Source organism: Entelurus aequoreus, linkage group LG02, assembly GCF_033978785.1.
Source record: "Entelurus aequoreus isolate RoL-2023_Sb linkage group LG02, RoL_Eaeq_v1.1, whole genome shotgun sequence".
Lineage (NCBI taxonomy): Eukaryota > Metazoa > Chordata > Actinopteri > Syngnathiformes > Syngnathidae > Entelurus > Entelurus aequoreus.
Window position 1 is genome coordinate 93,870,619 of NC_084732.1, and position 27,756 is coordinate 93,898,374.

Genomic DNA, 27,756 nt, shown 5'->3' on the forward strand with positions numbered 1-27,756 from the left:
TACAGCAAACCTGTTCCTAGCCCCTTCCTGCTCCAACACTGATAGGAAAATAAGGCCGATTTTTCTTGAACTGTTCCCTGTGGCGCGCAGCTTGTACGTCGAAGATACCGAGTTCAATCCCTGGTCGGAGTTGAGTCAGGAAGATTTGAAAAACGATGTCAAATGTGTAATTTTGCACACAAAAAAAATGTTCGCCCCCAATTAATGTCATAGGTCGAAACGTAAAAAGTTTGATTAAACAATATGAACATTACATTGCCCTTAATAAACGTGTTTGTTGTGTCCCAATAATGAGTCGTGAGAGTTCCTCCAACGCAGGGGAGCCCAAACTTTTTTCCACTGAGGGCCACAGACTGACAAATGGAAGGATTAATTCAAAACCACTACAATACAGTGTATTCGGAAAATATTCGCTTTTTCCACATTTTGTTGTGTTACATTCTTATTCCACAATCAAATAAATTAATTTTTGTCCTCAAAATTCTCCACTTAATAACAATGTAAAAACGATTGTTTGTTTTTTTAGAATTTTTAGCAAATGTATTAAAAATAAAAAACTAAGAAATCACATGAAATCACACTTGACATGGCTGAGCTGAAGCAGCCTTACTCTAAACTGGAATACATTCATATTTGTCCTCAAAATTCTCCACACAATAACTCATAATAACAAGGTGAAAATGTTTTGTTTTTTTTTAAATAATTTTTTGCAAATGTATTAAAAATAAAAAAAACTAAGAAATCACATGAAATCACACTTGACTGTGCATGGCAGAGCACAAGCAGCCTTACTCTAAACTGGAATAAATTATTTTTTGTCCTTCAAAATTCTACACACAGTAACCCATAATAACAATGTGCAAACGTTTTGGTTTTTTTTATAGAATTTTTTGCAAATGTATTAAAAATAGAAAAAACTAAGAAATCACATGAAATAACACTTGGCTGTGCATGGCAGAGCACAAACTGCCTTATTCTAAACTGGAATAAATTCATTTTTTTCTCTCAAAATTCTACACACAATAACCTATAATAACAATGTGATTTTTTTTTTTTTTTTAGAATTTGTTGCAAATGTATTAAAAATAAAAAACTAAGAAATCACATGAAATCACACTTGACTGTGCATGGCAGAGCACAAGCAGCCTTACTCTAAACTGGAATAAATACATTTTTGTCCTCAAAATTTTACACACAATAACCCATAATAACAATGTGAAAACATTTTTTTTTTTTTAGAATTTTTTGCAAATTTATTAAAAATAAAAAACTAAGAAATCACATGAAATCACACTTGACTGTGCATGGCAGAGCACAAACGGCCTTATTCTAAACTGGAATAAAAAAAAAATTTTCTCTCAAAATTCTCCACACAATAACCCATAATAATAATGTGAAAAAAAATTTTTTTTTAGAATTTGTTGCACATGTATTAAAATTAAAAAACTAAGAAATTACATGAAATTGTGCATGGCAGAGCACAAGCAGCCTTACTCTAAACTGGAATGAATTCATTTTTGTCCTCAAAATTCTACACACAATAACCCATAATAACAATGTGAAAACGTTTGGTTTTTTAAATAATTTTTTGGCAAATTTATTAAAAATAAAAAACTAAGAGATCACATGAAATCACACTTGACTGTGCATGGCAGAGCACAAACGGCCTTATTCTAAACTGGAATAAATTCGTTTTTTTTCTCTCAAAATTCTCCACACAATAACCCATAATAGTAACGTGAAAACATTTTTTTTTTTTTTTAGAATTTGTTGCAAATGTATTAAAAATCAAAAACTAAGAGATCACATGAAATCACACTTGACTGTGCATGGCAGAGCACAAACGGCCTTATTCTAAACTGGAATATATATATTTTTTTCTCTCAAAATTCTCCACACAATAACCCATAATAATCATGTGAAAACATTTTATTTTTTTTAGAATTTGTTGCAAATTTATTAAAAATAAAAAACTAAGAAATCACATGAAATAACACTTGACTGTGCATGGCTGAGCACAAACTGCCTTATTCTAAACTGGAATAAATTCATTTTTCTCTCTCAAAATTCTCCACACAATAACCCATAGTAATAATGTGAAAACGTTTTTGGGTTTTTTTAGAATTTGTTGCAAATGTATTAAAAATAAAAAAACTAATAAATCACACTTGATTGGGCATGGCAGAGCACAAACGGCCTTATTCTAAACTGGAATAGTTTCTTTTTTTTCCTCAAAATTCTCCACACAATAACCATAATAACAATGTGAAAACCTTTTGTTTGTTTTTTAGAATGTTTTTGTCTTTCCAACAGTATTTTATTTGTTATAACTAACTAAGACTAATATTTATTAATAATTATAATTAATTAAATTAATAATTATTAATAATTGTATTAATATTTATAATAACAAATAGTTAATGAATACAATTATTTTCAATGCTTTTCATGTGATTGAAATGAGGCAAAGGATAACTAAGGTCAATTATTTGTGAATAAACATATTATTAATTACTATTGCTGCCTCAGTCACATCCTGTCACCACGGTTATGCTTTTATATTGTCAGAAATCTATATTTAATAAAGATGTTCCGATATTTAACAAAGATGTTCACCTTCACAGGTGTCAGGGGTACATCAAAGCCAGGATGAAGTCCGAGGAGAAGAGGAGGACACGCTTCCGTAGTGGACATGGTAATGTTTCTGTTTGAATGGACTTTTGGCTTTTTAGCTTTGCGTTATATTAGCATACAATCTAATAACAGATCTCAATGATCATGAATCAACTTTGTTCTTTCAATCTGTCGAGGGCCAATTAAAAACATGTTGCGGGCCGACAATGGCCCCCGGGCCACAATTTGGACACCCAACCTTAGAAATACTAAACTTCCAAGGCTGAAACGTAATAGAAAATATCCAGTAACAAACGTATCTGCGTCATTGAATGTATTTTGTACTTAGAATGTTAAGCATTTCCCATGAAAATCATGCATCAAATTAAATTGAAGTTTGATTAAAAAAGTAATGCAAATTTACATAAATCAAAAAAGTGTGAAAAGAAATGTTACGAAGGGTCATAAAAAAATTCTGCTTCTGGTAATCAATTTAGCCAAGGGCAGCCCTGCACATAATTAAAAAAGTGTAAAAAAAAAAAAAAGAAGAATAATAATGAGAGGGGCTCGGAAATAAATTCTGCTTCCAATAAATTAAATTAAAAAAATGTTTTTAAATGAGGGCTATTAAACAACCAGCTGCGGCCCAAAAATGGCACCCGCGCCGCACTTTGGACCCCCCTGACTTAGAGATACAATGTCTCCAAGGCAGAAGCATACTAGAAAGCATCCAGTAACAAACGTGTCCGCGTCATTGAATTGATTTTGTACTAACAATTCAAAGTACACATTTCCCATGAATTTGTTTTCGTACAAAACATGCATCAAATTAAATTCAAGTTGAATTAAACAAGTAATAAAAAAAAATTGTTTCACATGAATAAATGTTGCGGCTTTCAAAATAAAATCCTGCTTCGGGTAGCCAATAAAAAAGTGTAAAAAAAAACAAACTATGAATAAAAAAGTTAATAAGGGGTGGCCCAAAATATTAAATTCTGCTTAGGACTCCAACTTAGCAAAGTCCAGCCCTGCACATAAATGAACGAGTGTAAGGAAGAAAAAAACATGTAAATTATGGGGAAATTCAAAATTAAATGTTGCTTCCATTAAAAGAAATACAAAAAATTAAATAAATAGAAAATAAATATTGAATCCACTTTATTTTTACAATCTGTGGAGGGCCAATAAACAACAATCCCGCCTGGGGATACTAAACCTCCAAGGCAGAAGCGTACTTGAAAGTGTCCAGTAACAAACGTGTCTGCATCATCATCAATACCTACCTAAAACATGCATCAAATTATATATATATATATATATATATATATATATATATATATATATATATATATATATATATATATATATATATATATATATATATATATGCAGGAATAAAAGTTAATGGGGGCTACCCAAATTATTAAATTCTGCATAGGGCCCCAACTTAACCAGAAGCAGCCCTGTACATAATTTTAAAAAAGTGTTACTAATAATAAGGGGGGCCTCAAAATTTAAATTCTGCTTCCAATAAACAAATGAGAAATAAAAAATTAAAACACAATAATGAATCCGCTTTATTTTTCCCATCAGTTGAGGGCCAATAAAAAACGAGCTCTGGGCCAAAAATGGCACCCGGGCCACACTTTGGACACCCATGACTTAGAAAATATCCAGTAACAGACGTGTCCGCATCATTAAAATTACTGAGTTCAACCTAGTAAATGATTGTGACCATTCGGTATCGCCAAAATGAAATTACCACCCCACTTCAATTTAAAGACTGCATAAGTCTGTCATGTGTTAGTGTTTGTCACACCAACCATTTTTCTCTGAGTCATGTCACTTGATTTGATCAAACCTTTATATATATATATATATATATATATATATATATATATATATATATATATAGTCCACGCTACAAAAAATTAAAAGTACTTTTTATCTCATTATTTTACATTTTCATCGCATACTTGACTTACCATAGGGATATTTTTTTTTAAATAGAGATACATAGAAAGTCAAAATTATCATACATAGTTAATATATATAATATATATAAATATATTTTTAAATATTACTTTAATGTGTAATTAATTAAATGAAATTAAAATATTTAAAATAAAATAAATCAAACAAATAAATGTGTCATTAATTACTTTAATGTAAAATGACATTTATTTAATTTTAAATAATTTCACTTATTAATATTTAAATAAAGATTTTACTATTTAAATTGTAATAATGATTTACTGTTGAAATATTTCCCATTTGATTCATTATTTAAATGATTAAACAAACGTGTCTGCATCATTAACTTAAGGAATGATTGTGACCACTCGCTGTCGCCAAAATGAAATTACCACCCCACTTCAATTGAAAGACTGTATAAGTCTGTCATGTGTTAGTGTTTGTCATACCTGCCATTGTTCTCTGAGTCATGTCACTTGTTCTAACCTTTTTTTTATATATATATATATATTCCACGCAAAAAAAAATTAAAAGTATCGTACGATTGGTGCTGATATCGTTTCAGAATAATACGGCCAAGATATGGGAGGTAAAAAAGTTTCCCAGCTCTTGTGGTTCCCAGGTGTGTCTCCAAGTCCAACTAGAACCTTCCCTTGTTTGACAGCACATAAATCATTCAGACAGGAAAGTTAAAATGTACTTTTAAAAAGTATTTTAAGCTCTGGCAAGGCAGCCAACTGTCTTAACATTTTACACTAGCAAGTATTTTTACATGCTCCTCGTTAAGCTTCGTTCACGTCTATTCCAGGGCTGCAGACACAATACTTCTCTGCTAACGAGGGGAGGAGGTCTCACTCCTTTGCATCTTTACACTACTTTTTACACCACTTCTTGGACTAACTGCACAGTCCACTCGCCAGTGATGATAATTGTCACAGACATTTAAGGGCAATCTCATCTCCTCCCACCAGTTCCTTTCTCTGGGATAAAGACGTACGTGGACCCCGACACGTACGAGGACCCCACTCAGGCTGTGGAGGAGTTTGCGAGAGAGATAGACCCCTCCTCTATTTGCATCGACAGGGTGATTGGCTCAGGTAAATGTCAATATTCTTCTGTTGGAAACAACACTAACATGAAGGCCTGTGATGTTTCAAAGAGTGTTCACCAGCAGGGAAATAAAGGTTTCTGTGACTCTGGCGCCCTCTGCTGGACAGAGTTTGTAAGTGTTTTTAACATGAAACTGCAGAGTATGTCCACTGACTGCTCTTTTTGGAGACAAAGTCAGTCAACTGTGTACTTTTTACCTCATAATTTGACTTTTTAATACTTTTTGGAGACAAAGTCAATCCACTGTGTACTTTTTACCTCATAATTTGACTTTTTATTACATAATTTCGACCGTTAAGTCCTAATTTGACTTTTTATTACATAATTTCGACTTCTTATCTCATAATTTTAAATATTTTATCTCATAATTTCGATGTTTAATCTCATAATTTAAAATCTTATTTCACAATTTCGACTCTTTTTTCAAAATTTCAACTTTTTATGTCATGATTCTGATTTTTATCTCATCATTTTAACTTTTTTTTTTAATCTCATAATTTTTACTTTTTATATTTTGACTTTTTATCTTATAATCATGACTTTTTGGTTAATCATTTCAAATGTTATCTCATAACACTTTCTCATTTCATAATTTAAATTTTTCATCTCATAGTTTTGACTTTTCATCTCCTAATTCTGATTTTTATTTCATAGTTGTGACTTTTTATCTCATAATTTTAACTTTTTATCTCATAATTACTACTTTTTATTACATCATTTTGACTTTTAAACTCAAATTTTGACTTTTTTTTATCTCATAATTTCGATTTTTTTTTGTCGGAATTTTGACTTTCTCATAATTTTGAAAAAAAAAAATCAACAGTCAGCAGTAGTATACCACAAATAACAAATTATTATTATTACTTGTTATGTGTATTTGTTATGTTATGTATAATTTTGACTTAATTTCATAATTTCAATGGTTTATATTTTAACTTTTTACCTTATAATCATGACTTTTTAGTTAATAATTTTGACATTTGTATCTCATAATTTCGACTTGTTATCACATAAAAATGTTTTTCTCATTTTATAGTTTAGATTTTTTGTATCATAATTTTGACTTTTAATCTCGTAATTCTGATTTTTATTTCATAGTTCTGACTTTTTACCTAATAATTTTAGCTTTTTATCTCATCATTTCTACTTGTTATTACATAATTTTGACTTTTAAACTCAAATTTCGACTTTTTTTGATCTCATAATTTCGACTTTTTTGTCGGAATTTTGACTTTCTCATAATTTTGGGGAAAAAAATCAACAGTCAGCAGTAGTATACCACAAATAACAAATTATTATTATAATTATTATTATTATTTATTATGTGTATTTTTATGTTATGTATAATTTCGACTTTACTTACTAATTTCAACGTTTTATATTTAAACTTTTTATCTTATAATCATGACTTTTTAGTTAATAATTTCGACATTTTTATCTCATAATTTCGACTTTTTATCTCATAATTATGTTTTTCTCATTTCATAATTTCTACTTTTTATTACATAATTTTAACCTCCATCCATTTTCTACCGCTTGTCCCTTTTGGGGTCGTGGGGGGTGCTGGAGTATATCTGAGCTGCATTTCTTTCATCTCCAAATTTGGATTTTTATTTCATAGTTTTGACTTTTTATCTCATCATTTTGACTTTTATTTCATAATTTCGACCTTGTTTTATAATTTCAACTTTCTATATTTTTACTTTTTCTCTTACAATCATGACTTTTTAGTTAATAATTTCATTTTTAGCTCATAATTATGACTTATCTCATCATTTTAACTTGTTAGCTCATAATTTCTACTTTTTATTACATCATTTTGACTTTTCATCTCCTAATTCGGATTTTTATTTCATAGTTTTGACTTTTCATCTCATAATTTTGACTTTTATTTCATAATTTCGACCTTATTTTATAATTTCAACGTTTTATATTTTAACTTTTTATCTTATAATCATCACTTTTTAGTTAATAATTTCGAAATTTTGATCTCATAATTTCGACTTTTTATCTCATAATCATGTTTTTCTCATTTTATAATTTAGATTTTTCATATAATCATTTAGATTTTTCATCCCCTAATTCGGATTTTTATTTCATTGACTATTCATCTCATAATTTTGACTTTTATTTAATAATTTCTACCTTGTTTTATAATTTCAACTTTTTATATTTTTACTTTTTCTCTTACAATCATGACTTTTGAGTTAATAATTTCATTTTTAGCTCATAATTATGACTTATCTCATCATTTTAACTTGTTAGCTCATAATTTCTACTTTTTATTACATCATTTTGACTTTTCATCTCCTAATGTGGATTTTTATTTCATAGTTTTGACTTTTCATCTCATAATTTTGACTTTTATTTCATAATTTCGACTTTATTTTATAATTTCAACGTTTTATATTTTAACTTTTTATCTTATAATCATGACTTTTTAGTTAATAATTTTGACATTTTGATCTCACAATTTCGACTTTTTATCTCATAATCATGTTTTTCTCATTTTATAATTGAGATTTTTCATATAATAATTTAGATTTTTCATCCCCTAATTCGGATTTTTATTTCATTGACTATTCATCTCATAATTTTGACATTTATTTCATAATTTCGACCTTGTTTTATAATTTCAACTTTTTATATTTTTACTTTTTTTCTTACAATCATGACTTTTTAGTTAATGATTTCATTTTTAGCTCATAATTATGACTTATCTCATCATTTTAACTTGTTAGCTCATAATTTCTACTTTTTATTACATCATTTGACTTTTCATCTCCTAATTCGGATTTTTATTTCATAGTTTTGACTTTTCATCTCATAATTTTGACTTTTATTTCATAATTTCGACCTTATTTTATCATTTCAACGTTTTATATTTTAACTTTTTATCTTATAATCATCACTTTTTAGTTAATAATTTCGAAATTTGATCTCATAATTTCGACTTTTTATCTCATAATCATGTTTTTCTCATTTTATAATTTAGATTTTTCATATAATCATTTAGATTTTTCATCCCCTAATTCGGATTTTTATTTCATTGACTATTCATCTCATAATTTTGACATTTATTTCATAATTTCGACCTTGTTTTATAATTTCAACTTTTTATATTTTTACTTTTTTTCTTACAATCATGACTTTTTAGTTAATGATTTAATTTTTAGCTCATAATTATGACTTATCTCATCATTTTAACTTGTTAGCTCATAATTTCTACTTTTTATTACATCATTTTGACTTTTCATCTCCTAATTCGGATTTTTATTTCATAATTTTGACTTTTCATCCATAATTTTGACTTTTATTTCATAATTTCGACCTTATTTTATAATTTCAACGTTTTATATTTTAACTTTTTATCTTATAATCATGACTTTTTAGTTAATAATTTCGACATTTTGATCTCATAATTTTGACTTTTTATCTCATAATCATGTTTTTCTCATTTTATAATTGAGATTTTTCATATAATAATTTAGATTTTTCATCCCCTAATTCGGATTTTTATTTCATTGACTATTCATCTCATGATTTTGACTTTTATTTCATAATTTCGACCTTGTTTTATAATTTCAACTTTTTATATTTTTACTTTTTTTCTTACAATCATGACTTTTTAGTTAATGATTTCATTTTTAGCTCATAATTATGACTTATCTCATCATTTTAACTTGTTAGCTCATAATATCTACTTTTTATTACATCATTTTGACTTTTCATCTCCTAATGTGGATTTTTATTTCATAGTTTTGACTTTTCATCTCATAATTTTGACTTTTATTTCATAATTTCGACTTTATTTTATAATTTCAACGTTTTATATTTTAACTTTTTATCTTATAATCATCACTTTTTAGTTAATAATTTCGACATTTTGATCTCATAATTTCGACTTTTTATCTCATAATCATGTTTTTCTCATTTTATAATTTAGATTTTTCATATAATAATTTAGATTTTTCATCCCCTAATTCGGATTTTTATTTCATTGACTATTCATCTCATAATTTTGACTTTTATTTCATAATTTCGACCTTGTTTTATAATTTCAACTTTTTATATTTTTACTTTTTCTCTTACAATCATGACTTTTTAGTTAATGATTTCCTTTTTAGCTCATAATTATGACTTATCTCATCATTTTAACTTGTTAGCTCATAATTTCTACTTTTTATTACATCATTTTGACTTTTCATCTCCTAATTCGGATTTTTATTTCATAATTTTGACTTTTTATCTCATAATTTTGACTTTTATTTCATAATTTCGACCTTATTTTATCATTTCAACTTTTTATGTTTTTGCTTTTTGTCTTACAATCGTGACTTTTTAGTTAATAATTTCATTCTTAGCTCATAGTTATGACTTATCTCATCATTTTTACTTTTTAGCTCACCATTTCTACTTTTTATTACATCATTTTGACTTTTAAACTCAAATTTTGACTGTTTATTATCTCATAATTTAGACTGTTTTGTTGGAAATTTGACATTCTCATAATTTTGAAAAAAAAAATCAACAGTCATCAGTAGTATACCACAAATAACAGATTAATATTATTATTATTTATTATGTGTATTGTTATTTTATGTATAAACTTTAGAAATACTTTAGTTTTCATGGAATAAAAACTGCAAGAAGTGTCTGCATGTGTACATGTGTGTACTGTATGTCTATACTGTATGTGTACATGTGTATGCTGTATGTTTACATATGTATACTGTTTGTTTACATGTATACTGCATGTTTCTCCCATGCAGGTGAATTTGGCGAGGTGTGTAGCGGTCGTCTCCGCACACCCTCCAGGCTGGACATGGCGGTGGCCATAAAGACCCTGAAGGGAGGATACATGGAGCAGCAGAGGAGAGACTTTTTACGTGAAGCATCCATCATGGGACAGTTTAACAGCCCAAACATCATCAGGCTGGAAGGAGTGGTCACCAAGAGTAAGATGCTGTGTGTGTGTGTGTGTGTGTGTGTGTGTGTGTGTGTGTGTGTGAGTGTGTGTGTGTGTGTGTGTGTGTGTGTGTGTGTGTGTGTGTGTGTGTGTGTGTGTGTGTGTGTGTGTGTGTGTGTGTGTGTGTGTGTGTGTGTGTGTGTGTGTGTGTGTGTGTGTGTGTGTGTGCTGCCTTCACTGACTCATGTGTGTCCCCAGGCAGGCCTGTGATGATAGTGGTGGAGTACATGGCAAATGGAGCGCTGGATTCTTTCCTACGGGTTTGAACACATCATGACCTCATCATCATCATCATCATCATCATCATCATCATACCTCCTTGTCCATTTGTGTCGCAGCGTTTCTCGCTTTTGTCAACTTGAAATCTGATAATAACGGAAGCCTGTTTCCTACACTAAAAACAAACAAAAAAAACAAAACAAATGGTAAGTCATGAATATGACCTAAAAAGATAACAAGTCGAAATTCTGAGACAAAAAGTCCTAATTATCATTTCACATGTTTATATTTCTATCTCATGTTTACAACTTTTTTTTATTCATAATTACGACTTTAATTATTACATACAAAGTCACAAATGTGAGAAAAACTTGACTTTTTATCTCATAATTTTCACTTTCTTAATTTCGACTTCCTATCTCATAATTGTGACTTTCTATCTCATAATTGACTTTCTTAACATATAATTTTGAGTTTTTATCATAATCATAACTTTTAGCTTATAATGATTACTTTTTTAAATCTCATAATTAAGACTTTTTATCTCATAGTTATGACTTGTATCTTATAATTATGACTTTCTATCTCATAAATGACTTTCTTAACTCATAATTTGGACTTTTTATCATAATCATGACTTTTATCTCATAATTACAACTTTCTATCTCATAACTATGACTTTGTATTTCATAATTACGCCTTTTTATCTCATAATTGACTTTCTTAACTCATAATTTGGACTTTTTTATCATAATCATGACTTTTATCTCATAATTATGACTTTCGATCTCATAATTACGCCTTTTTATCTCATAAATCACTTTCTTAACTCATAATTGTGACTTTTTATCTCATACTTACAACTTTTTATCTCAGAATCCTGACTTTCTTAACTCATAATGTTACATTTGTATCTCATAATTAAGACGTTTTATCTAAGAATCATGACTTTAACTCATAATTTTACATTTTTATCTCATAATTAAGACGTTTCATCTCATAATTTTAACTAGTTATCTCATAATTATGACTTTCTATTTCATAACTATGCCTTTTTATCTCATAATTGACTTTCTTAACCCATAATTTGGACTTTTTATCATAATCATGACTTTTATCTCATAATTATGACTTTCTATCTCATAATTACGCCTTTTTATCTCATAATTGACTTTCTTAACTCATAATTTTGACTTTTTATCTCATACTTACAACTTTTTATCTCAGAATCATGACTTTCTTGACTCATTATTTTGACTTTTTATCTCATAATTAAGACGTTATATCTCATAATCATGACTTTCTTAACTCATAATTTTACATTTTTATCTCATAATTAAGACGTTTTATCTCAAAATCATGACTTTCTTAACTCATAATTTTACATTTTTATCTCATAATTAAGACGTTTCATCTCATAATTTTAACTAGTTATCTCATAATTATGACTTTTTATCCAATAATTTTGACTCTCTTATCTCATAGTTTAGACTATTGATCTCATAATGTTGACTATTTATTCATAATTTCAGCTTTTTTATCTCATAATTGTACATTTTCATCTCATAATTGATATTTTTTTTATTAGCGATACATAGGAAGTCAAAATGATTATATATAAAAACTATTATATATATATATATATATATATATATATATATATATATATATATATATATATATATATATATATATATATATATATATATATATATATATATATGTAAATATATATATATATGTACATATATATGTATATATATATATATATATATATATATATATATATATATATATATATATATATATATATATATATATATATATATATATATATATATACAGTATATATATATATTTTTTTTGTTTTTAAATATTACTTAAATGTATAAATGATTTAATTTAATTAAAAAAACATTTAAAATTCAAATAAATAAATCAAATAAATAAACGTGTCATTAATTACTTTAATGTAAAATGATATCTGTTTTTTTTTTTAAATGTTCATATATTAATATGGATTAAAAATCAGTAAAAAATGAATTACTGTTTTAATTAAATATTTCGCATTTAATTAATTATTTAAATGATTATTGACTTATTTATTTTATTAACCGGTGTGGCAGTGTGATGCATTTATTTATTTAACTCACCCATCAAAGTGTGTTAGTAAAAATATATATTTTACAGTACAATTTCCTGCGTAACGTTGAAATGTTCCCCCGCAGACGCGTGACGGCCAGTTCACGGTGCTGCAGCTGGTGGGCATGATGCGCGGCGTGGCGGCGGGCATGGCCTACCTCTCCGAGATGGGCTACGTCCACAGAGACCTGGCGGCCCGCAACATCTTGGTGGACCAAAACCTGGTGTGCAAGGTGTCGGACTTCGGCATGTCCCGGGTCATGGGCGAGGACGCGGAGGCGGCGTACACGGCGACAGTAAATGTGGGTTTTCATCGGCGCCGCCCGCACGACGAACGCCCGTCCTCCAGTTCTGCATCCTTAAAGATGATTCAGTTTTACTCTGACCGCCAGGGGGGGAAGATACCCATACGCTGGACGGCACCCGAGGCCATCGCGTACGGGAAGTTCTCCTCGGCCAGCGACGTGTGGAGTTACGGCATCGTCATGTGGGAGGTCACGTCGTACGGCGAGAGGCCTTACTGGGAGATGTCCAATCAAGACGTAAGTAATGCTAATTAGACGGACGCCGCGCACACGCCCACGCCTTTTCATATTTTCCCCGATTGCTCTCAGGTGGTTCTATCTATGGAGGAAGGGTATCGGTTACCTGCGCCCATGGGTTGTCCCGTCACTCTGCACCAGCTCATGTTGCACTGCTGGCAGAAGGAGCCCAGTCAGCGGCCGCGATTCAACAACGTGCTTTGTTTCCTGGACAAACTCATCATCAACCCCAGCGGTCTTCTCACCCTGGTCAATGACACAAACAGGTAAGTACACACACTTCCTGTCTTCCTAGCCCCCTCCTGCTCCATCACTGACCATAATAGTGTGGTCAATTTCACCATAGCTTCACAAAATCTCTGGCAGAGGGCTTGTAAGCAGGACTACTAGGTTTGAATCCTGGTTGAGGGTGTTAGGAAATGTTATTATTACACAACATTTGTCAAATTAAATTTGAGGTTGGTTTAAAAAAAAAAAGTATAAAAATTGTTCCACATTAATAAGAAAGAAACAAATTCCGCCAATGGTAGGCCTGCACATGATTAAAAATGTGTAAAAATACATTTAATAGGCAGGGCTCTAAATAGAATTCTGCTTGAGGCAACCAATTTTAAAAAATAGATAAATAAAATAATTAATTAATTGGGGGAGCGGGCTCAAAATATAGCTCCAATTTAGCAAGAAGCAGCCCTGCACATGTATAAAAAGTGCACACAGAAAAAAAAGTATAATAATAATAATGGATGAGGAGGGGGGTCAAAATAAAATTCTGCTTTAAATTTAAAAAAAAAAAGTCCAAAAAATAAATAAATAATAATTGTACGGCTCACAATGACATTTTGCATAGGGCTCCAATTTCGCCAGCACTGGCCCTATACATACATTAAAAAAGCATTAAAAAATGAATGCTTTTTTAAGTTGGTGTCAAACTTAATTATTTTTAGGGCACACAATTAAATACATAAAAAAGTGTAAACAAATATATATATATAAATAAAGAAAGGTGGGCGGGGGGCTTAAAATTAAATCCTGCTTCAGGCCCCAATTTAGCACAAAAATAAAAAAGTGTAAAAAAAAATTAAATTTAAATTAAATACATTTATAAAATTAATTAATGTGGAGGCTCAAAATAATTGTTTTATTTAAAATGTTAATATTTTGCTTCACATAAATAAAACTTTTTTTAAATATTTATTCTAGGGGTTCAAAATAAAATTTTGCTTGGGGCCCCAATTTAACCCTGGACATGAATGAAATAAAAAATGAGATGGGGGGGGCTCAAGATGAAATTCTACATTATATATATATACATGTATATATTTTATTTTTTTTATTTTTTATATAAATATATATATATTTTTTTTTTGCTTAGGGCCCCAATTTAGCCATACATAAAAAGAGTAAATAAAAAAGATGATACTAATAATAATTTTGGAGGTTAAAATAAATTATGTTTAGGGCACATAAATAAATACATAGTGTATCTTTTAAAAATTAATAAATAAATAAAGATGGGTAACGGGTTCAAAATAAAATTCTGCTTAGGCCAAGGATGGCGCTGCATATAAATAAAAAAGTGTAAATTTTTTTTAAAAAAAGAAAGAAAGAAAAAAGTCATGCTAATTAATGGCGTGGGCGCTCAAGTTTTTTTTTAATGCCTCACTTACATAAAACATTTTTTAGTTCCTTCTGGTTGGCTCAAAATACAATTTTGCAACGGTGCCCAATTTTAACTCTGCTCATAAATTAAAAGGGGGATCAAAATAAAATTCTGCTCCACATAATTTTTTTTAATTCACACAGGTTTCTTCCTTTTTTATATAATAAAAATACATTTTAATTTTAATTTAGCCTGCTAGCCCTGTACATACATAAAATAGCATTGACATTTTTTTCATTTTTTAATAGGGTGTCAAACTTAATTATTTTTTGGCCACACAAATAAATACAGAAAAAAGTGTAAAACATACATATATATATATATATATATATATATATATATATATATATATATATATATATATATATATATATATATATATATATATATATATATATATATGTATATACCGTAATTTCCGGACTATAAGCCGCTACTTTTTCCCCTCGTTCTGGTCCCTGCGGCTTATACAAGGGTGCGGCTTATATACGGCCTGTTCTTCTCAGACACCGACGAAGAGGATTTCGGTGGTTTTAGTACGCAGGAGGAAGACGATGACACAATGATTAAAGACTGACTTTTCATATACCGGTAGGCTGGTTATTTTGATAACGTACAGGCGAGCACTTTGTATTACTTTGCACCGTTGTATTATTTGTACTCTGCATGAATGCTGTTCGCCATGTCAAAGATGTGAAAGTTTGATTGAATGATTGAAAGATTTATTGTTAATAAATGGGACGCTTTGCGTTCCCAAACAGTCATCTCTGTCCCGACAATCCCCTCCGTGGTAGCAGGAACCCCTATATACTACGCTAATTACACATCAAAACCCTGCGGCTTATAGTCGGGTGCGGCTTATATATGGAGCAATCTGTATTTTCCCCTAAATTTAGCTGGTGCGGCTTATAGTCAGGTGCGGCTTATAGTCCGGAAATTACGGTATATATATATATATATATATATATATATATATATATATATATATATATATATATATATATATATATATATATATATATATATATATATATATATATATATATATATATATATATATATATATATGTGTGTGTGTGTTTATACATATTTATATATATATATATATATATATATATATATATATATATATATATATATATATATATATATATATATATATATATATATATATATATATCATATTTTATATTTAATAATTTTGACTTCCTATATATAGCTAATAAAAAAATATATATCCCTATGGTAATTCAATTATGAGAGGAAATTGTACAATTGTGAGATAAAAAAAAAGTATTTAAATATTACTTAAATGTATAAATAATTTAATTTAATTAAATAAAACATTTAAAATTGTAATAAATAAATAAATGTGTCATTAATTAAAGAAAGGTGGGCGGGGTCTCAACATAAAATTCTGCTTCGGGCCCCAATTTAGTCAAAAATAAAAAAGTGTAAAACAAAAAAACAAAAAAAAGGCAATTTTTTTCTCATAATTTGAATTATTTTATCTCATAATTGTAATTATTTTACATCATAATTTCAATTATGTTATATCATAATTTTGATGTTTAATCACATAAATTACATTTTTATTTCATAATTATATCATATTTCTGACTTTTATCTCATAATTATGACTTTTAGCTCATAAATTCGACTTTTTTTCATCATTCCAACTATTTATATTTGGCTCCACATAATTTATATATTTTTTTAATTCACACTGGGTGGTTCTTTTTTTATATAATAAAAATAAATGTTAAAAAAGTGTAAAAAAAAATAAATAAAACTTAAAGTAGGGGGGTTCAAAATAAAATTCGGATTATTTGATTGTTTAGCTTGAAGATGTCTACAATAGCACTTTGTAATACTCCAAAAGTGGTCAGAGTGAGGAAAAGAACGACAAATAACTGACTCGTCATCCTTAATGTGGACTTTAAAATGTCTTCCTAGCATGGAAGCAAAAAGTAAAACGCCTTCAGAAATGTGTTAGGTGTGTTTCCGCAGCGTGCATTTGATGAGCTTATTAAATATGCCCACCATCACGGGTGGTCCTCCATAGCATATGAAATATTCATGCCCTCTAATCCTTCTGCTGTCTTAGTTTCCCCGAGTCTCCAGACGACTTGCCCGACTACCCGCTCTTCATCTCCATCGGAGACTGGCTGGACTCCATCAAGATGAGCCAATACAAGAACAACTTCATTGCTGCAGGATACACCACGCTGGATTCCATCGCCACCATGAGCATAGAGTGAGTGAGCGGTCCCAAGTTCCAGACCCTGGCACTCCTCAGTCCCTCTAGGACTTTGTTGGTGAATGTCGGGGCCTCAAATGTCTGAATTCACGGCAGCTTTTTCAGAAAGTTACTGGCAAAATTTGCAATATTTTTCCAAAACATTTAATCAACTTGCGATTTTATAAATTAATGTATTTTCCGAACTACAGAGGGCACCGGTACATTAAATTTTAGAAGAAAGAAAATAGTTTCCTTATATAAGCCGCACCACACTATAAGTCGCAGATATATACGTTGCGAAATGAGTTATTTACGCAGAAAGATGTTTATTTACATACCTTAATCGTTTCCCAGCGGCGTCTGTGACGCGGCAGTAAAACGGCTGAACAAACAAAACAGAAGTCGTCGTCACGCACCCACGAGCTGCGCAAGCTAGCTCTCCAATCAGCTGAACAGACTCAATAACTCCTCGGTGACGTTTTGGTGAATTTACGGAGGAATTTGTGACACTGGAATGACACAAAAAGAATGCCGTCGTAAGTTGATAATACTAACACAGACATTTGTAAACATGTTAGCGTATTAGCTAATGCTAACAGTACGATAGCACGTACAAATATGCATGAAAACACTCCTACAGACATCACACATGGGACGGTTTAGTTATATTGTAAAAGTTATGAATGAGGAATCCATACTAGTAGAAACGCTATGGACGAAGAGAAGACGGAACAGCACTTCTACTTCCGGTTGAAAGCTCTAAACGTTGCAACACCTGCTGTGAGCGAACTCATCTAAAAGATGGCGCCATAGCACAAACAATAACACAACTTTACAGTGTGTTTGCTTGTTTTGTTTATTTTTAACTATTTGCATTATGGTCGCCAGCAAAGAAAAATCTGTAAATTAGCGGCACCGTTTTATAGGTTATATAGATTTTTTACAGTAGTTATCAATGTTTTAACTGTTCTTTGTAACCTTTACCTCCAAAAAGCACAAAAAAATATTTGGAAAATAATGACTGTGTTGATGTTTTACTCGTTTTATACCACACACACTTAAAAGTAGACAATAAAAGCACACACTCAGGGATTGTTGTCAATTTACTCTACTGTTTTAATTCATTATAACTAATAAAAGCCATGACAATAAACTGTTTTAATTTATTATAACTAATAAAAGACATAACAATAAACTGTTTTAATTTATTATAACTAGTAAAAGTCATAACAATAAACTGTTTTAATTTATTATAACTAATAAAAGTCATAACAATAAACTGTTTTAATTCATTATAACTAATAAAAGTCATAACAATAAACTGTTTTAATTTATTAAAGCTAATAAAAGACATAACAATAAACTGTTTTAATTTATTATAACTAATAAAAGTCATAACAATAAACTGTTTTAATTTATTATAACTAATAAAAGTCAAAACAATAAGTTATTCAGACATTAATGTGTTTATATCAATTGAGATTGGGGTATTTCCTTTCTTAATGGGGAAAGATGTTAATGTCTCTTGTTTTCATGTTAGCATTTAAGCTAGCGGGTTGGCGGAAGTTAGTCCGTTTTTCCGTCACACCAATTAAAAAACGGTAATAATAACTGTGGTTATCATTATCACCGTTTATCGTTGCACTAATGCTGACCCTAACGGCATGTTTCCCTTTGAGCTGGTTTGTGGCACCTCGGGTTTCGTACGCCCCACTTTTTCGCATGATTTGGTTTTCCAACAAAAATACACCCCCAAAAAAATTTGGCTAAACATTGCGTGTAACAAACTCGTCCGTCTGTCCGTGTTTCATCCCGCGGAACAAAAAATCCCACAAGTTGGTGACTCAATTTTTATAAAAATCCCACATTGGGCGTGCAAGCGGACTCATTTTGCGTTGGCAATGTGTCTTTCTCGACCCGCGCCACGTTCCACGGCCCTCCTTTCTGATTGGTCACTTTAAACGTACGCAAACAGGTTTAATGCGAGATTAGTTTGCTAAGAATACAAAAAGAAGCTGCTGTTCTAAATGTGTCCACCGGATGTCGCAATAGCAATTCTGTTAGGCAAGCAAATGGTTTATACTGGGGCCAAGCAAGAGGTACACAGTAAAGGGTGACTGTGGCTCCTCCTCCTCGACCCAAATAAAACGTAAAAACCTGCCGTTTTTTTCTTCTTTTCCTCTTCCAACACATCGTTCTTTGGCACCCTCATTTTCCTAAAATGTCCGTCTCAAAAGGAGAAAAGTGAATGCAGAGTATAACTCAACTCTTTTGAATGTATGGTTTGTTGACAACCTGACATTGAATAAACATCGTCAAAAAGCATGTTGTTTCAACGTTGTATTTGTGTTGTAGAATATTGGTCGGGAAATGACCAAAATTCAACGGTCAAATCAACGTCACAACCTGTCATTGATTAAACGTCCTCAAAAAGCACGTTGTTTCAACGTTGTATTAGATTTGTAGAATATTGGTTGGGAAATGACCAAAATTCAATGTTAAAATCAACGTCAGGTTGTGACGTTGAATAAAAGTTGTCAAAAAGATGTTGATTCAATGTTAGGTATGTGTTGTAGAATATTGGTTGGGAAAATGACCAAAATTCAATGATCAAATCACCGTCTGAACCCAACATTGAATAAACGTTGTCAAAAAGCATGTTGTTTCAACGTTGTATTTGTGTTGTAGAATATTGGTTGGAAAATGACCAAAATTCAATGATCAAATCAACGTAGTCAAAAAGCATGTTGTTTCAAAGTTGTATTTGTGTTGTAGAATATTGGTTGGAAAATAACCAAAAATCAATGTTAAAATCAATGTCAAAACCTGACATTGATTGAACGTCGTAAAAAGCATGTTGTTTCAACGTTATGAGTTTTGTAGAATGTTGGTTGGGAAATGACCAAAATTCAATGGTCAAATCAACATCAGAACCTGACATTGAATAAATGTTGTCAAAAAGCATGTTGTTTCAACGTTGTATTTGTGTTGTAGAATATTGGTTGGAAAATAACCAAAAATCAATGTTAAAATCAACGTCACAACCTGACATTGATTAAACGTCGTCAAAATCATGTTGTTTCAACGTTATATGACATTTGTAGAATATTGGTTGGGAAAATGACCAAAATTCAATGATCAAATCAACGTCAGAGCCCAACATTGATTTAACGTCGTCTAAAAGCATGTTGTTTCAACGTTGTATTAGATTTGTAGAATAATGGTTGGGAAATGACCAAAATTCAATGGTCAAATCAACGTCACAACTTGACATTGAATAAACGTCGTCAAAAAGCATGTTGTTTCAACGTTAGGTATGTGTTAGGGCTGCAACAACTAATCGATTAAATCGATTACAATCGATTATAAAAATAGTTGGTGATTAATTCAGTCATCGATTCATTGGATCTATGCTATGTGCATGCGCAGAGGCTACTTTTTATTTATTTATTTATTTATTTTTAACTTTTTTTTTATAAACCTTTATTTACAAAACTGCAACATTTACAAAAAGCTGAGAAACAATAATCAAAATAAGTATGGTGCCAGTATGCTGTTTTTTTCCAACCAATAAATTACTGGAAAGGATAGAAATATAGTGTGTCTCTTTTATCCGATTATTAATCGATTAATCGAAGTAATAATCGACAGATTAATCGATTATCAAATTAGTTGTTAGTTGCAGCCCTAGTATGTGTTGTAAAATATAGGTTGGGAAATTACAAAAATTCAATGGTCAAATAAACATCAGAACCCAACGTTGATTAAACGTAGTCAAAAAGCATGTTGTTTCAACGTTGTATTAGTTTTGTAGAATATTGGTTGGGAAATGACCAAAATTCAATTGTCAAATCAACGTCAGAACCCGGCATTGAATAAACGTCGTCAAAAAGATGTTGTTTTAACGTCAGGTATGTGTTGTAGAATATCCATCCATCCATCCATTTTCTACCACTTCAACGTCAGAACCCAACATTGAATAAACGTCAAACAGCATGTTGTTTCAACGTTGTATTTGTGTTGTAGAATATTTGTTGGGAAATGACCAAAATTCTACGGTCAAATCAACATCAGAACCCAACATTGATTAAACGTCATCAAAAAGCATGTTGTTTCAACGTTGTATTTGTGTTGTAGAATATTGGTTGAGAAATGACCAAAATTCAATGGTCAAATCAATGTCACAACCTGACGTTGAATAAACATTGTCAAAAAGATGTTTTAACGTCAGGTATGTGTTGTAGAATATCCATCCATCCATCCATTTTCTACCACTTCAACGTCAGAACCCAACATTGAATAAACGTCAAACAGCATGTTGTTTCAACGTTGTATTTGTGTTGTAGAATATTGGTTGGGAAATGACCAAAATTCAACAGTCAAATCAACGTCAGGACCAAATATTGATTTAACGTCGTCAAAAAGCATGTTGTTTCAACGTTGTATTTGTGTTGTAGAATATTGGTTGAGAAATGACCAAAATTCAATGGTCAAATCAATGTCACAACCTGACATTGAATAGACGTTGTCAAAAAGATGTTGTTTTAACGTCAGGTATGTGTTGTAGAATATCCATCCATCCATCCATTTTCTACCACTTGAACGTCAGAACCCAACATTGAATAAACGTCAAACAGCATGTTGTTTCAACGTTGTATTTGTGTTGTAGAATATTTGTTGGGAAATGACCAAAATTCTACGGTCAAATCAACGTCAGAACCCAACATTGATTAAACGTCGTCAAAAAGCATGTTGTTTCAACGTTGTATTTGTGTTGTAGAATATTGGTTGAGAAATGACCAAAATTCAACAGTCAAATCAACGTCAGGACCCAACATTGATTAAACGTCATCAAAAAGCATGTTGTTTCAACGTTGTATTTGTGTTGTAGAATATTGGTTGGGAAATGACCAAAATTCAATGGTCAAATCAATGTCACAACCTGACGTTGAATAAACGTTGTCAAAAAGATGTTTTAACGTCAGGTATGTGTTGTAGAATATCCATCCATCCATCCATTTTGTACCACTTCAATGTCAGAACCCAACATTGAATAAACGTCAAACAGCATGTTGTTTCAACGTTGTATTAGTTTTGTAGAATATTGGTCGAGAAATGACCAAAATTCAACGGTCAAATCAACATCAGAACCCAACATTGATTAAACGTCATCAAAAAGCATGTTGTTTCAATGCTGTATTTGTGTTGTAGAATATTGGTTGGGAAATGACCAAAATTCAATGGTCAAATCAACGTCAGGACCCAATATTGATTTAACGTCGTCAAAAAGCATGTTGTTTCAACGTTGTATTTGTGTTGTAGAATATTGGTTGAGAAATTACCAAAATTCAATGGTCAAATCAACGTCAGGACCCAATATTGATTTAACGTCGTCAAAAATCATGTTGTTTCGACGTTGTATTTGTGTTGTGGAATATTTGTTGGGAAATGTCCAAAATTCAACGGTCAAATCAACGTCAGGACCCAATATTGATTTAACGTCGTCAAAAAGCATGTTGTTTCAACGTTGTATTTGTGTTGTAGAATATTGGTTGAGAAATGACCAAAATTCAATGGTCAAATCAACGTCACAACCTGACGTTGAATAAACGTTGTCAAAAAGATGTTGTTTTAACGTCAGGTATGTGTTGTAGAATATCCATCCATCCATCCATTTTCTACCACTTCAATGTCAGAACCCAACATTGAATAAACGTCAAACAGCATGTTGTTTCAACGTTGTATTTGTGTTGTAGAATATTGGTTGGGAAATTACCAAAATTCAATGGTCAAATCAACGTCAGAACCCAACATTGATTAAACGTCATCAAAAAGCATGTTGTTTCAACGTTGTATTTGTGTTGTAGAATATTGGTTAAGAAATGACCAAAATTCAATGGTCAAATCAACGTCACAACCTGACGTTGAATAAACGTCGTCAAAAAGATGTTGTAGAATATCCATCCATCCATCCATTTTCTACCACTTCAACGTCAGAACCCATCATTGAATAAACGTCAAACAGCATGTTGTTTCGACGTTGTATTTGTGTTGTAGAATATTTGTTGGGAAATGACCAAAATTCAACGGTCAAATCAACGTCAGGACCCAATATTGATTTAACGTCGTCAAAAAGCATGTTGTTTCAACGTTGTGTTTGACTTGCTCGACGTCAGGACCTAATTCAACAAGTTCTCAACGTTGTTTCAACGTCTTATGTTTCTTATGGGAACATTTTCACGCCGAACCTTTAGGAGCTAAATTTGTTTGCCGAACCTTTAGGAGCTAAATACTCCCAAAGACTGCTGCTGTTTTTCCCAACAATTCCACTCTAAAACAGTTTTCTCCCTCAGCGACATCCGGCGAATCGGGATCTGCCTGATCGGCCACCAGAGGAGGATCATCAGCAGCATCCAATCCCTGCGCCTGCAGTTCCACCACATCCAACAGAACGGCTTTCAAGTGTAACGGACCGCGTGGGCAGACTGCTGGGGTTAGGGGGGGGGGGCGTCACACGACCAGAGCCAGCCGCCGTCTGGTCCCTCATCATCTCATCGGTCTTTGGACCGTCGCCGACCTCAGCCGGCTCTCGTTAGCTCAGCAAACATTAGGCCAGCTTTGAATTGAGTGTGTGGGTTGAAGTGGCGGTCAGCGAAGGCCTCGGCTCTCTCCGAGCTTCTCATCCACTTGAATCTGATACCTCAACACCAGAGCAACGTGTGGTGTTTTCAGAGCAAATTTGAGGCTGGTTTATTGAGTTGTGTCATGACAAAAATGGTAAATACGATCCTATTAATGAACTGAAGACCACTGAATGTCAAAAGATTTTATAGATCCACATCCATGGTATTAAAGTGCGTCTTGTACTGGAAGTCATGTAAAAGGTGTATGTCTCTTCCTTAATAAACGACTCTATTTTAACTCCCTTTTAATGACTCCCTACACACACACACACGTGTGTATCTATGGCAACGTCCTCTTAGCCGTTACTCAAGAGACTGACACGTTTTGTGGACATGGAGTGTTGTCAGGTGAGTTTGTCAAGCAGGTGCTTATGTGGGCTACACACCACACCGGTGTGGTGTCCAAAGTACGGCCCAGGAGCCCGGAGCTCATTTTTGTAGCTACCTGTGGCACATTCTTAATAAAACAAAAACCTCCATATTCAATAAAAGTGAAATAGAAGAGAAAAAGTTGCAATGTTGGCTCCAATAACACAAAGGCTGTTTTTGTTCCTTTAAAACTGTCATTGCTCAAAAATAATAATGAATAAACATCAATGTTGTTATGAATTATTGACCTATTCAAGGCTCAAATTACGTCACATCAATTGAATTATTTTTAGGAACATATTGCATATTTTGTGTGTTTACCATGAAAAAAACAAAGTTTTCTTTGACGAAAAGGCATAAAAATAGCAACAACAAAAAAAAAATTATTGGATCACTGAGAATTTTAGTGTGATTTTCTTTTTTAATTGTCACTACTCAAAAAATAATAATGAATCAAAATCAATGTTGTTGTTTATTATTGACATATTTAAAAACCAAGCTGTTTGTTCACATGCTTTTTTTATTTCTCTTTGGGCTTATTGGACCCTAATTAGAATAACAAACTAAGAATCATCTTTTTATATGATGTACTTAAGTCCATAAGTAAAAATGTGTACTTCATGTGTAGTGACATGCTAATTCTTATTTTTACACTTTTTTCCCCCCAAATTTCATTGTATGTTATACTCTTCTGACACCACCAGATGGCAGTATAAGTGTCCACATAAGTGGCCATAAGACCCCAATTCAGTAGTGTACACAATTTTGGAAATAAGAGCTAAAAGGTGCTGTCCACGCATGTGGCCACTAAGCCATTAGAGGTGTTAAGGCTTCAATTACTTCACATCAAATATTCCACTTTGAAATATAATTTGTGTTTGTGATATAAAATAACATTTTTTTGGACAAAAAGGCATAAAACAAGCAAAAAAACAAAACAAACTAAAAAGATGTATTGGATCCCTGGGAATTTTAGTGCGATTTTCTTTTTTAATTGTCATTACTCAAAAAATAATAATGAATCAAAATCAATGTTGTTATATATGATTGACATATGTAAGGCTTCAATTACTTCACATCAAATATTCCACTTTGAAATATTTGTTTGGGAAACATATTGCATAATTTGTGTGTTTGCAATATAAAAAACAAAGTTTTCTTTGACGAAAGGGCATAAAACAAACAAACAAAAAAACATTTGAAAAAAATAAAAATGTATGACTTTTTAACACTTTTATGAGTGTGTGCCTTTTGGATCCCTGAGAATTTTAGTGCGATATTCTTTTTTAACTGTCATTGCTCAAAAAATAATAATGAATCAAAATCAATGTTGTTATAAATTATTATCATTTTTAAGGCTTCAATTACTTCAAATCAAATATTACTTTGAAATATTTTTTCTGAAAAAAATGGCATATTTTGTGTGTTTGCAATATAAAAGACAAAGTTTTCTTAGACAAAAAAGGCATAAAACAAACACAATTTAAAATATATATATAATTGATGAATGTATCTGAAGTTAATCTAGGAATTTAAGCTTTAAAAAGTAAGAAAAAAATGCTCAAAAAAAAAAAAAAGAATCAAAATCAGTGTTTTGAATTATTCACCTATTTCAGACTTCAATTACTTCACATCACTTTGACATATTTATTGGGGAAAATGTTGCATATTTTGTGAGTTTGCAATATAAAATAACATTTTCTGTGACAAAAAGGGCATAAAACTAACAAACAAAACAAAAAAAACATTAAAAAGTTATAAAAACGTTTAATCGACAGAGAGATCTGAAGTTAAACCAGAGACTTAAACGTTAAATGTTATTTTAAAAAAAATTATTAAAAAAACATGACCTTTTTCTTAACAGTTTTTGGATTCCTATAATTTTTATAGATTTTTTTTTATACTGTTATTGCACACAAAATACTAATGAATCGAAATCAATCCTGTTGTTAATTATTGACCAATTCATAACTCACATTACTTCACATCAAATGTTCCACTTTGACATTTTTGGGGATTTCTATGACAAAAAGGACATAAAACAAAAAATGTAAAACTTATAATTGATATATAGATTTGAAGTTGATCTAGATATTTTTAACACTTTTATGAGTGGGGCCTTTTTGGATCCCTGAGAAGTCTAGTGAGATTATTTTTAAACTGTCATTGCTAAAATAATAATAATAAATTAATATCAATGTTGTTATGACTTATTGATCTATTTAAAGCTCCAATTAATTTGAATCAAATGTTTCATTTAAACATTTTTGAGGAGGAAATGTTGCATATTTTGTGTTTTTGCCATAAAAAAATTGGTTTTCTTTAACAAAAAGGGCATAAAACGTAACTAAAAAAAAGTAAACTTTATATTGACTGATAGATCTAAAGCGTTGAATGTAAAAAAAATAAAATAAAATAAAATTTAAAAAAAATAATATATATATATATATATATATATATATATATATATATATATATATATATATATATATATATATATATATATATATATATATATATATATATATATATATATATATATATATATATATGACTTATTTTTAACATTTTTATGACTGAGACCCTTCCGGTTCCCCGGGACCAAACTTAAGAGGAGAGCTGAAGGTTAAAAAAAATACAATATTTTTTTTATGGTTTTAAAATTTTATTTTTTTTTAATGCTATGATTTTTCAGTATGCGGTGTATCATAAAAATTATCAGAAAATAATATATAAAACATTTTAATTTTTTATTTTTTTTTTACATATCCTTGATGCTTTCTTTTTGAGCAATACCTTCATTTGGCCTGCAGGTGTCAGGATGGAGTCGGGCGCTGAGGTCGCCCGGCAACAACAATGCGTGTTTAAAGGACCCACGGAAAGTAGAATACTTTGATCAATTGCATCTAATTCGCGCGCACACGTACAATTACGTCAAATACACGAATGATTCATACAATTAAAATGTATTAATAAAGATCAAGCTGACCACATAGGATCATTTGTTTATTTATTTGATTAATTTTCGCCCCTCCGAGTGCGAGCCAACACACTGAGGTAAGTTTGCTTAGTTTATCGACATCAACCCACATAAATGATCAATTTTTTCCACGTTAGTGTAAATTTAAGTAGTTTATGCCCACTCCAAAGCCGAGGGACGCAAATTCGTAGCTGAAGGGGGCGTTCCGCGCACTGTCAACTGCCTTGATACTCCAAAATCCCGCACCCGCCAG

At 30.9% G+C, this 27,756-nt stretch overlaps 1 protein-coding gene across 5 annotated transcripts in view; it reads left to right on the top strand.

Moving 5' to 3' along the window:
• Positions 1-24,367, top strand: part of LOC133641478 (ephrin type-A receptor 6-like) — a 142,706-nt gene extending 118,339 nt beyond the window's left edge. For 3 of the 5 annotated variants that reach the window (XM_062035238.1, XM_062035256.1, XM_062035264.1), the window contains 8 exons: positions 2,625-2,695; positions 5,559-5,684; positions 10,470-10,655; positions 10,865-10,926; positions 13,114-13,569; positions 13,642-13,835; positions 17,337-17,486; positions 23,825-24,367. In XM_062035238.1, coding sequence (XP_061891222.1) covers positions 2,625-2,695; positions 5,559-5,684; positions 10,470-10,655; positions 10,865-10,926; positions 13,114-13,569; positions 13,642-13,835; positions 17,337-17,486; positions 23,825-23,939 — 1,360 coding nt within the window. In that variant the 3' untranslated portion in view covers positions 23,940-24,367. The remainder of the gene's footprint in view (positions 1-2,624; positions 2,696-5,558; positions 5,685-10,469; positions 10,656-10,864; positions 10,927-13,113; positions 13,570-13,641; positions 13,836-17,336; positions 17,487-23,824) is intronic. The other 2 variants (XM_062035248.1, XM_062035229.1) reach the window with 2 other exon arrangements.
• Positions 24,368-27,756: the final 3,389 nt, after the last annotated feature.